This window comes from Rhinolophus sinicus, linkage group LG04, assembly GCF_036562045.2.
Source record: "Rhinolophus sinicus isolate RSC01 linkage group LG04, ASM3656204v1, whole genome shotgun sequence".
In the NCBI taxonomy this organism is placed as follows: domain Eukaryota; kingdom Metazoa; phylum Chordata; class Mammalia; order Chiroptera; family Rhinolophidae; genus Rhinolophus; species Rhinolophus sinicus.
In genome coordinates, this window is record NC_133754.1 from 41,909,671 (window position 1) to 41,922,539 (window position 12,869).

The following is a 12,869-nucleotide window of genomic DNA, read 5'->3' on the forward strand; positions in this document are numbered from 1 at the left end:
TTACTAACCACTGTCACCCCAATAAACTTTAAAACAAAAAGTCCAATATTAACCATGATTTTTGTAACCCATTACATCTATAAAAGATTCTATAAAGTTTCGTGTTTTTTTTTGCCAGAGATAACTTTGATCATTTTCAATTCCTATTTTTTCTATACATACTCATAATGTCAAATTAGTGATTATTTTTCAATTTTGTGTTTTGCATTAACTGTGTGTTACTTTTGTCATAAATAAAAACAATTACATGCATATTTTCTAAATGTGAAACATATGCCAACACAGTATATTGTATTACCATATTTTGCAGTGCATAATACGCACTTTTTGCCCAAATTTGTGAGGGAAACATAAGGATGTGCATTTGTGAGTTACTGCATGCAGGTAGTACTAATTCCGTTTCCCTGCAAGTTTGGGCCAAAAACGTGGGTGTGCATTACACGCAAGAGCACATTATACATGGCAAAATATGGTAATTCTTTTAAAAACAAGTTTAAGAGTATAGCAATACATTTCTTTTCAGACTTACTTTAGTTTCCCAAAGAGAAATCCTTGAACTTCATTTGTTTCAGTCTCATCTTCTACAGTACTATTAGTCATGGCTATATTTTGGAAACAAAAACAAAATAAAACAAAAACATTTTCAGCCTGGGAAAGAAATATGTAATCAAATATTAGATGAAATGAAAATGAAATGAAATTCCACTTATTTTACCTTCATAAATTAGCTTAATGATACATGCATGTACACATGGTTGTATTCTTGAGTTTTTTAGTGGGCTTGATTATTAAATATCTAACCATAAGAACTGTTCTACAGATTATTTCAAAGGGCCTGCAAGAAATCTTGTGTATAGATCCTAAGTCAGGCAAGAGACTCAAACGCTAACAAATACAGGAATTCTTGTATACTTCTGATGCCTTTAAAGATAATCAAGAAATCTTTAGAAAGACACCAAAACTCATGGTCTCAAAGAATAAAGACGTAATATTTTATATTCATTTTCTCTTCCCCTTCCGTTCTCCTTTACTTACCAAATAATTAACAATACACAGTGTAGTAAGTGGTATGTGTGAAGAGAACTTGGGATTATACAAATTTGTGACCTCTTATAGCACGGGGGTTGCTCTCTAGCACAGTGTTCAGAGCGCATCAAGTACATTTCTCCCTTCTTACTCTTCTGAAGGTCTGAAGATCTCTCGGACTACCACTAAAAACCCTGGATGCTTTGATCTAGCCTTTCTTTTTTCCTCATTCATTCATCAGGTAAACATTTATTGACAGCCTACTATGATGCCTGATGCCAGCCGGGATAAACAGCAGGAAGAGACACAAAAGACACCAACTCCACTTGCTGGAAAAGGAGACAAATAGACAATTTTAATAAAGTATGTAAAACTTTTCTGAAAGAAAGCACAGATATTTTCTATATTGGATATAGAAAAGGGAAAACCATCCTCTTGACAAAGTAGGAAGATGGGCAGCCATCTGAGTGATACTTACTGATGTATGTATCTTAAAAGATGAGTAGGCCTTAGATGAAAATGGAAGAGATGGGAGAAAGGAGCAAGGTTTCGGGCAGAAAGAGTAGCATATGCTAAGGGACAAAAGTACTCTACAGAGGTCATAAAGGCTTGCCTTGGAGCCAAACATGGAGGTATCCCGGGAACAGAACGTAATTCTGTACAACAGTTTAGTGTTACAGGACCAGAAGGTACAAACGAGAAAGGACTGAGGGGGAGCGGTAAGGCAGAAAGAAGCCAGAGTGTGAACAGCTTTCTTTGCTAGGCTATGGTGCTTACATTTAGGAGGGAGGTTACAGTGAGCTACGAAGTGATTTTAACCAGTGGAATCACAAAGCCAGATTTTCTTCAGAAGAAATTCAATCTGAAAGCATGGTGGAGAATAGACTGGTTAATGTATTTTTGGGGGTTAGATCAAGAGCACTGAAGACCAAAGATGAGAAAGAAGGCCAGTCAGAAGGCTGGTCCGTGTACACAGAGAAAAAAGAGAACAGCACTAAAGGAGTGGCAACGAGAAGGGAGAGAAGATATACTCCCAACATGTAAAGGGTGACGACAGAATTTAGTGTGTGATTCATAACATAGATGGCACATATGATTACCTGACTTTGTAAAGAAAATTCTACAAGCCCAAGGACAGCTAGAAAATGCCTTATGTTACTATTATGACAAATAAGATACTAAGTTATAAAGCATAGTAAACCTATATAAGATATGTAGAAATTCATGACATCTGGACATTATTATTTCCACTATACTTTTCCAGTAACTCTTTAACGGACAGGATTTAAATCACAGTAATATGGATTTTTACTTGAAGCACATTCAGTATGAGTGGCCAGAGCTAAGTCTGTGGTCAAGGCAGGGCCTCCAGGACAAGGACTATTTCCTGAACAGAAAAACAAAGTGGAAGCAGAAGCCACATCTCAGAGCATATAAAAGAATGAAGTTAAAACTCTTAATCAAGAATCAGGTATAAATACATTTCTGATGAACCAGGTAGTAAACAATTTCCATAAGCATCTGAAACTTTAGTTTTTTGGTCTCTAGAGTCCTTTATCTAGAGCACACATTTAGTAAACAGAACCACAGGCAGACCTGTTTGTTGATCAAAACTAACCAATCGACTTCATCTAAACAATTCATAGGCCTCTCCTATCCTACTTCAAAAAAGAAAGAAACCCTATCACCCTAGCTTCACTATAAATACATAATTCAAACAAAGATTCCTAAGGTAGTGCTACCAATGAGTTTCCGGTTTACTGAGATCCTAACCCCCCTGATCCCTTAGACGTCCCTTCCTCGCCCCCACCTCGAGGGTCGGGGTGGCTGAGCTCCTGGGCCAGTTACCAAGATCTACAAGGAGCTTCATCTATTGCCTCCGTGGACCTTATATTATCATTTTTAAATATGTTGCTAAAAATGGTTGGTAAGCCATTGGGTATAAGTCAAATAATACACTACTTCCAATTTTTAAAGAAGTTTTGGAGAACACAATATTAAATATATTATTTCCAGTTTAAAATTAATTTCCAGACTGAGGAGAAATATGTCCACCCCGTCTCCTGCCTCAAGTTAACATGAGTAGAATTACAGTCATGAAATGTTTTGACAAACAAAAGTACGTAAACCTCCAATTTTTAGTTCTACTCAGTTACAGAGAGAAAACTTACTTTTAACTTGGGTATCATCCAATGCTTTGTATTCTGTACTCTTAATTGCTAGCTCCACACCATAGCCAGATAAGTACATTTTCTGTGAGGCTGGTTTCTGTTCAAACACATTGATTAAAAAAAAAAAAAGGGAAACTATTTAGTTAAACATCCTCTTTTCAATTCAGTATAACTGGGTATTAGGATATTAGAGTAAATTACTAATAATGAATTTTTAAAATCACTGTGAAAATTAGTTAGGGGATATTTATACTTTCGCTAGATAGTCTACAAAGAACGAGAATTTGGTTGATGACCCCTTCTCTACTTTCTATAAACTTTGCCATGACGCTACTGTTTTAATTACTCTTTCATAATGAAAAAATATCTGATCATTTTTTGTTATACCATGGTAATTTTCACATCTCTCCCATGAGTTAATTAACCAAGAATACAAGACAATCAAGTTTCAACAGAACTGTACTGCTTTCGGGAATTACACAAGATTTGCTAAATCTGCAAATGCTACTCATTTGCTAGCTGTCTAGACGTAGGACAACTAGAGTATTGCCAAAAGCAAATATTGGAAAGTAAAGGTAAAAAAAACAAAAAACAAAAAAAAACTCTGTCTTGAAGAAACTAATTAAATTTTTTCCATGTTTCTCAATGATTAAAACATACCAAATGCCATAAATTAATATCTCTTCTTGCAATGAGGGGCAACAATTACCTAAAACTGGCTGTTGAAGTATTTATTATAAGAATTTTGGCACCTCATTTACCCTTTCTATAAAGGGCACATATGAAATGTACTTCTAGAGATTACCCTATCAAGGAAGAGAAGTCACCATACTTTTTCAAAAGGTAAGCAAGCTGAATGACTATACATAATACTTCTGAAGATGTCTAAGGTTCTTTCCAGCTTCCAGACTGAAATTCTTAATCAGTTTTGCTACAATCATAATAATTTGGCATATTCTTTCACAGGTTAGGAAACCAGTTTAACCTACTGCTCAGAAAATTCCCTTGAGGAAGTTATATGGCTTTGCTTAATTCAGGTTTGCACAGGGGCAGTTTTGCAATCCTAAACATGAGAGAGGAAGAGGTAGAAATCGGAGGGGAGAATCTTAATAGTGTATTACTCCTTTTATTCTCTTCTTTCCTCCCTAAACTTCTCCCCCAGCCTTAAAAGTAAGTCTATGACCAGAGTGACTATTCCTGGATTGTTCCATTTCCAAATAAGATGATATAAGAATTAGTTTCAGATATGCAGACAGGAATTCAACATTGCTGCCCACACTAAAATTTAATTTGCTAATTTTTCAGGCATATGCTATAATGAAAGATAGCGTGAGAAAACTAGGTGTTTTTTTTTTAAATAATTATAGTACTATGACAAAGTTGAAAATCTTTTAAACAGTTTTCAATTTCATACAGCTCAATTTAAAAATAGATTTTGACTATCCACTCAAAAGGCAATCAGTTAGTGGCTAAGTCAACCACAGTTCCAAGCCCACGTATAGTTAAAATTATAAAAGAAATGCAATGTCACATAACCAATTTCCATTACCAGTTCTGGAATATTATTAGCTCCTCAGTAATAAAGATAAATACTGATTAAATTCATATTTAATTTTTCCATTTGGAAATGTATTAATATAAAATTTGAATGGTAGCTTAATAAGTTTAGATTTGCAAACCAAAAGTGCTCATAGTCTAAATCAACTGGTGAGAAAAATCTTTATTCATTTTCCTATTTCTTCTTTCCCCATAAAAAGGCATCTGTTCAAAAAGTAGCATAAATAAGTCTATTTTTATTACAAATACATGTTGGCTAGATTTACAATATGACTATTTTGATTGTACAATATGTCACTCATTAAATAGAAGGCTGTAATTTGACGCTACCAAGTGCCCAGAGAGTGGGCTAGTATCATTTCACAGAAGTATATTTAATAGTCACATTCTCCAAAGAATAATTAGGGACAGGATTCTCAATAGATGAGCATACCCGCTGAGGGATATGTTAGAATCACTTGGGAGACATTTTTGATAAAGATAAACATACACTAGGATTTCCAACTTCCATTCCTATTCTGATATAACTGACATATAACATAGTTGTAGTAAGATATAAACATAATGATTTGATGTATATATACATTATGAAATGATTACTACAATAACTTTAGTTAATATCCATACCTTAGTTCTTTTTCTTGTGATTGAGAACTTTTAAGATCTACTCTCTTAGCAATTTTCAAATATACAATACAGTATTGTTAACTATAGTTGCCATGCTGTACATTACTTCCCCCGTACTTGCTTATCTTATAATTGGAAGTTTGTTCCTTTTGACCACCTTCACCCATCTGTCGCCACGCAGCAGTTTAACCTCGCCACGCAACAGCTTAACCCTTTTGTTTCCTTCTACCTGCCCCCAAAGAAAGGAGAGTCTGTAAGATGGATCCTTTCAGGGACTTTGCTAAACCTTTGTGTTTGCACCTTATGCCTCCCTGTTTGGTCCCAGAAAGATGACTGGACAGTCAATGATGAGTAAGATTCCTCATGGAAGGAACAACTCAAGTCAGACGCAGTCGTGGGGACCAACAGGAGAACCCACGGGGTTCACAGGTGGGCACAGCCCCCACCTCCTTCAGGCTAAGGAAAGCCTCAGCCTCTGTGGCTGCATTCCTTCTCAGAACCTGCAAGGGAAGTGATTCAATGAGGTGCTCTCCATCTATTCATCTACATATAGGTTTTGTCCTTTGGGGAAGTTGAAACTTACAGTCCAGCTGTCTGCAGGCAAGGGTGACTGACTCGAACCGGTTTTCTATTATGATGTATAGAATTCACAGATGTTGAGATTGACAAGCTTTATCTTCTTTGCTTCCCCACCTAACTAATAAAAGTTATTGCGCAGGCCTGACCAGGTGCCACAACCCAGACCTTGAGGATGCCGGTCCCTTAGCCTCCGCATTTAAACTCTATTCATGGCTGCTGTCTTTTCTTAACCCTGCGCCGCCCTCCTCGCTCCCCACAACTCTCGTCATGCAGGACGCGACACCCATCACCGCCCCAGGTCCCCCGCAACCACCAATCTATTATCTTCTGTGAGTTCAGTTTTTTAGATTCCATATATAAGCAAGATCATACAGTATTTGTCTTTTTCTGTCTGACTTATTTCACTTAGCGTAACACTCTCAAGGTCCATCTATGTTGTTGCAAATGGCAAGATTTCCTTCTTATTTAAGGCTGAATAATATCCCATTTTACACACACACGCGCACACACACATACACACACTTTATCCTTTCATCCATTGATGGACAAATAACTTGGCTATTTTAAGTAATGTAAGACATTGTATTATATTATATTATATTATATTATATTATATTATATTATATGATATGATATGATATGATATGATATGATATAAGACCCAGTCTTATTTTACTATAAGTCTTATAGTAAAATAAGACTGGGTCTTATATTAATTTTTACTCTAAAAGACGCATTAGAGCTGATTGTCCAGCTAGGTCTTATTTTCGGGGAAACACGGTATGTGTCTGTATTTACGCAAATATCATACTGTTTTGATTACTACATCTTTATAATATAGTTTGAAGTCAGAAAGTGTGATGCCTCCAGCTTTTCTTTCTTTCTTTCTCTTTTTTTTTTTGTCTTTCTTAAGATTGCTTTCGATTTTAAAGCTGCTGCAATTAAAATGATGCTGTAATAGATACACACATTATTGGAACTGAACAGAAAGTTTAAAAACACGCATACCTATATAAAAACTTGCTATGAGATGGCTTAGAATAAAGACTTAACTGTTCAATTAGTTACGTGGGGACCAATGATTTTCATATGAAATAACCAGAATTCTCTCTCTACTTCACAGCATATTCAAATACATTCAGATGGATTAAGGACCAAAACATAAAGAATAGTGTTTTAATTCTCACAAGAAAATATAGGAAAATGTCTTTATGACATCGTGAAGAAAAACCATTAAAGAAAAGTTGGATAAATTTGACTACATCAAATTAATACTTGTGCTGAACAAAAGATGTCATAAATAATTTTTTTTATACAAGAAAACCAGAAATACACTCGAAGATGTTTGGAAAGTATGGAAGAAAAGATTAGTATTCAGAATATATTTTTAAAAATCTGTAAATTAGGGGAAAATAAATCCCTAAAGAATCCAACATAAAAGCAGGCAAAGGATACAGATAGGAAATTAACAAGTATATTTGTAATGCCTTTATTTATTTATTTATTTAAATTTACTGGGGTGACAATGGTTAGTAAAATTACATAGGTTTCAAGTGTACAACTGTGTAATACATCATCTATATATCACATTGTGTGTTCACCACCCAGAGTCATATGTAAATTAGTAATACTCTGGGAAATGCAAATTACAACACTTTTTCTATGTTGGGAATTGAGCAGTAAAAAAACATAGTAAAGTCCTTCCTCTAATGGCCATTATATTCTAGCATGTGCCTATGAGAGTTTAAACTCGTGTGTGTGTGCAGGAGGGCAGAGGGGAAAATTGGAGGTATTAAACAAAATTTGAGATACAGTGAAAAGTGCCATAAAGTCATTCAAACAGAATAATGTGATAGAGTGCAACAGCAATGAGAGGTTGAGAGTGGGCTATAATACATTTGACCAGAAACTTGAATAAGTAGTCAGCTGTCCAAAGAAACAGGGTTAACACCATTCCTATACCACACTTATATTATTGTATCAAGTAAATCAGATTTCATCATAATGCATTTTCATTAAAAAAAGTTATTTATGAATCCTAGCAAATACTGTACACATGTTATTGAATTATGATTTTGTTTTTTTTATCCAAGTTTTAAATCTGTTCCAGCTATAAGGGGAAAATTTGTAAACATGATACCCCCAGAAAAGACACAGAATCTCAATATATTTTTCCATATAAAATTCACATTTGCTAGTTGTGTTAATTTTTTAAAAATCTTTATAAATAACAGTCCTGATGAAATTGTGTGAAATCTAGTAAGGAAATTATCATAAAATGTATTTTTCATAGCCAAAATAATCTTGAATAAAAGGAACATGTACCTGAATATAATGACGAAGAACATACAGAATTTCTCCATTGTGAGCTTTTTCAGACAATACTGTGTGAAATTTACCAAATACTCTCGTACCCATTTCTGCATAGAGAATAACCACTGGTAAGTTCTCTTTGTTTGTAGGAAATTTATGATCTCCTTTAAAAAGATAAGGTCTGGGCCTAAAATGAAAACACAAAAAGAATTCAAAGTAAAGAGCATATGAGAAATATATCACAGCACTCTATAATTTATACTTATCAAAGAAGTTACAGGAATATATATGTATATATTTATAGCCAAAAAAATGCATACACATTATGAGAAAGAAAAAAACTATTAAAATTTTAATACTCGATATATACCGATAACAAAAGATGAATACAAGTCATGTTTGACTTCTGCAATTATAAGAGGTGCTCAAAGTGGTTACCATCAGCGTGCAGACACTTCTGATTACAAGAACTACTGCTTGAGCAATGTCGACCAAAGCGTCCACTTATATACTTTTTTTGGCATACACACACACACACACACTCCCAAACACGTATTATCACAGAAAGAATTTGATATCCTGTGGTGACTGTGCACATAACGTCTACTAAACGACAGAAAAAGAAATTTTGTTAACCCAAAATTGAATATTAAAAATACAAGATTCGTTATCTTTAAACAACATATAATGGCAACATTTTTCAATGAAATAAAATTTATATTTTCTTCAGTTAGAAGAATAGAATTTTTTAATGGTTCATTATTAGAGATTTTATTTCAGATATGATAACCTTGACCAATTGTTGATTATTATGTAATATAGTTACAATAGAAAACCCTATGAGTGCTTTTTAACTTTCTTGTCAACTAAAAACTACCTAGCAATGGCTTTATTTAACAAAGTGAAGTAAGTTCTGGGTTACTTGAGACTGCTGTTGAGTGACATTTGTGATCAGTTGTATGACAATACAAGTGTAATGAAAGGTGTAAACAAAGCCATTTGTTTTCTAATTTTTTTGCAATTACAGTTGATAGTCACTATTCAGTCTCGATGTGGCTTCTTCTTTATACCCTTAGTTAGGAATTCTGTTCAGCTAGTTTTCAGGCTGTTGTCAAAAGTTATTTTCTATAATTTAGTTGTAATTTTCATGTGGTCATGGGAGGAGGTGAGCAAAGCATATACTTACTCTGCCATCTTAACCAGAAATCAGAAGAATATAATTTTTCACTAGTATAGCACATTTAAAAATGAGTTTCAACTATTTAAAAAACAAAGGTACCATATCATAGAATGATTATCAGTACTTAATATGATAACAACTCATTAAATCCTCAAGAATAATCAAAGAAACAGAGAAGTCCTATAGTCTGCCCCTATCATAAATAGACTTTGATACCTTCTTATTTGCCAGACACTATGCTAGATTCCTTATACATGTTAATAAAGTCTCTCTTCATAACAATTCCTTTAGACAGTTACTAGCATATAGTTAAACTTCTAATTTTCTGAGGCTCAGACAAATTAAACATCCAGGACAAGTTCAAATAGAAAGCCAGAATTTCAACTCATATGTCTATGGAATTCCTAAGCCCACATCTTTTAACAATTTATATTGATAGAAGGAAAAACAAAAGGAAATGAATTTAATATAACAAAGGTGTTAGGAAATAACCTTTTATTTAATGAATTCAGATCTCTCCAATCTTTCAATCATTTACTACCTTTAAATAACAATGCAAAGTAAAGGAGAGAGGAAGAGGGCATGCTAGTGAAAAACACTGGATTTTGAAATCAAGCAGAGGTTAACTATTTAACCTCTAACCTCTATTTAACTATAAATCAAGCTAGCTTAACTATTTACTAGCTTTCTAACCTTGCACAAGTGATTTGGTCTCTCTTGGGCCTATTTCTGTACATGTTCAAGAGGAGGAATTCTAGCTACTTCCTAGGAATATCCTATGGATTTACCAAAATGCCTTGCAAATCATTAGCAGAGCATAAAGAACATGCTTGGTGCTCAAGAAATGATCATTTTTCTCTCACTCTTGCCAACACCCACTTATCTAAAATATAAACCAAGTATAGTATCAAGGGAAAAACGGAAGGAACCAAGTGTTGGATGGTATACCACCATTAATAATAAAAGTAGGGGGTATATATCTATGTAATTATGATTTATATATAGTGTTACAAAGAAACAACGGACCCAAAATGGAGTCACTTTTGCTAAGCCTCACCAAGACTTACCACCTAACCTATTTGGAGTTTCAGTCCCTCCCAGGAATGGAACTGTAAATCAATCAATTTGGAATTTCCTGGTCAACACTAAGTAGTCAGGGAGGCAATTGGTCTAATAAGACCCCAGGCCTTCCCTAAAGGGAAGGTAACCTTGCAGGAAATAAACTAATCTTTTAACTTCCTTGTCCCACCCTCTTTCTGTCTATAAAAATCTTCCATTTTGCACAACTTCTTGGAGCACCTTTCTGTTTACTAGAAGGATGCTGCCAGATTCACGAATCATTGAATAAAGCCTATTAGATCTTTAAATTTACATGGTTTATTTTTGTTCTTTAACAATATCTTGACTATTTGTAGAAGAACATAAAAGAACTTGATAGCACTGATTGTCTTTTGGGATAAGATCTAGAAGTCTAGACTAAAAGAGAATTTTATAACTGCTACATGTATGTATTGCATTATTCTAATTTTTAACGGTTAAACTTAATACATTGGGAATATATTCTTTTAGTGTAAATTAACAAAATGCATCAAAAAATTAAAGGAACAAATTCTGCACTAATGATATATAATACATCCGACAAGGGGTTAATATGCAAAATACAAAAATATATAAACTGATATAACTTAGTAATACCAACAAAACAGTCCAACTAAAAATGTTCAGAGGACCTGAATAGACATTTCTCCAAAGAGGACGTACAGATGGCCAACAGACACATAAAAAGATGCCCAACATCACTAATCATCATCAGGGAAATACAAATTAAAACCACAATGAGATATCACCTCACACCTGTCAGAATTACTATCATCAATAAACCAACAAACAAGTGCTGGAGAGAATGAGAGAAAATGGAATGCCTGTACACTTTCTGGGGTTGTAAATTTGTGCAGCCACTATGGAAAACAGTATGGAAATTCCTCAAAAAATTGAAAATTGAGCTGCCATACGATCCAGCAATTCCACTTCTGGGTATTTATCTGAAGAAAACAAAAAACTTACTCAAAAACGTACACTCATGTTCCCCACTATGTTCATTGCAGCCTAGTACTAGTAATAGCTAAGACAGTGAAGCAAATTAGATGTCCATCGACAGATGAATGGATAAAGAAAATGCGGTATGTATACATACACAATGGAATATTATTCAGCAATAAAAAAGAATGAAATCTTGCCATTTGCGAAAACATGGATGGACCTAGAAGGTACTTGGGTAAATGAAATAAGTCATATAGGGAAAGACAAATACCATATGATTTCACTTACATGTAGAATCTAAAAAAACAGAACAAATGAATAAATAAAATAGAAATAGACTCACATGAAGAACAAGCTGATGGTTGCCAAAGAGGTGGGAGGGTGGGGATATGGGAATAAAAACAAAACTTATGCTCTTACCCATTATACTATGGTATCTGAGACAAGTTTTGTACAATACAATTTATACCATCACTATTATTGGATGATATAATAAAACACAAAATCATATAGTTCAACTAGAAAATAAAATATTAAATAAGGTTAATTCTCTCATACATACAATAATTGTAAAAAGAGTTAGACAAAAGAAATATGTATATGGCCTCCGGGAGCTAGCAAAAAAAAAAGAGAGAGAGAGAGAGAGAGAGAGAGAGAGAGGAACATAGCAACTTTTAAGTTGCTTTCTATTGACTCACTCGGGTTTCATGAACTAGATATATATAGGATTCTTTTTCATTTATTGACATATAACTAAAATTCTAAAGCATGTTTATATCACATCATATCTTATATGCTTATATTATTCTGTATGTAAAGAAAATTATTTTGTAGTCAGAAGTAGGTAATATTTTCTTTACATTTTTAACCCTCCCACAGTAGTTACAATGTTACTGTACACAGTAAGAATGAAAATTCCCAAAATCAAAATTTAAAATGAAACTGAATTTTTTTATCAAGAAGTATAATTTTATTGTCTGTGTCTATGAGTTTTTGTTTCTCATTTGTTTGTCTTGTTCTTTTGTTGTTTTTGTTTTATATACCACATATCAGACAATAGTTTAGTGATTACCAGAGGGTAAGGGGGGTGGGGGATGGGAGGTGAGGGTAAGGGGGATCAAATATATGCTGATGGAAGGAGAACTGACTCTGGGTGGTGAACACACAATGGGATTTATAGATGATGCAATACAGAATTGTACACCTGAAATCTATGTAATTTTACAAACAATTGTCACCCCAATAAATTTAAAAAAAAAAGAAATGCAAAAACAAAAGGAAAAAAAAAGAAGTATAATTTTAAATACGAAAAAATAAAAAAAAATTACATTACTTATTTGAGCTAAACAGAAATTGAGAAAATATTTTGATGATAA

At 33.8% G+C, this 12,869-nt stretch overlaps 1 protein-coding gene across 1 annotated transcript in view; it reads right to left on the reverse strand.

Annotated features, from left to right (window-relative positions):
- UGGT2 (UDP-glucose glycoprotein glucosyltransferase 2) overlaps positions 1-12,869 on the reverse strand; it is a 146,319-nt gene that overhangs the window by 111,576 nt on the left and 21,874 nt on the right. The window contains exons 5-7 of the mRNA XM_019737191.2: positions 8,286-8,460; positions 3,198-3,294; positions 530-602 (exon numbers count right to left, since the gene is read on the reverse strand). Coding sequence (XP_019592750.2) covers positions 530-602; positions 3,198-3,294; positions 8,286-8,460 — 345 coding nt within the window. The remainder of the gene's footprint in view (positions 1-529; positions 603-3,197; positions 3,295-8,285; positions 8,461-12,869) is intronic.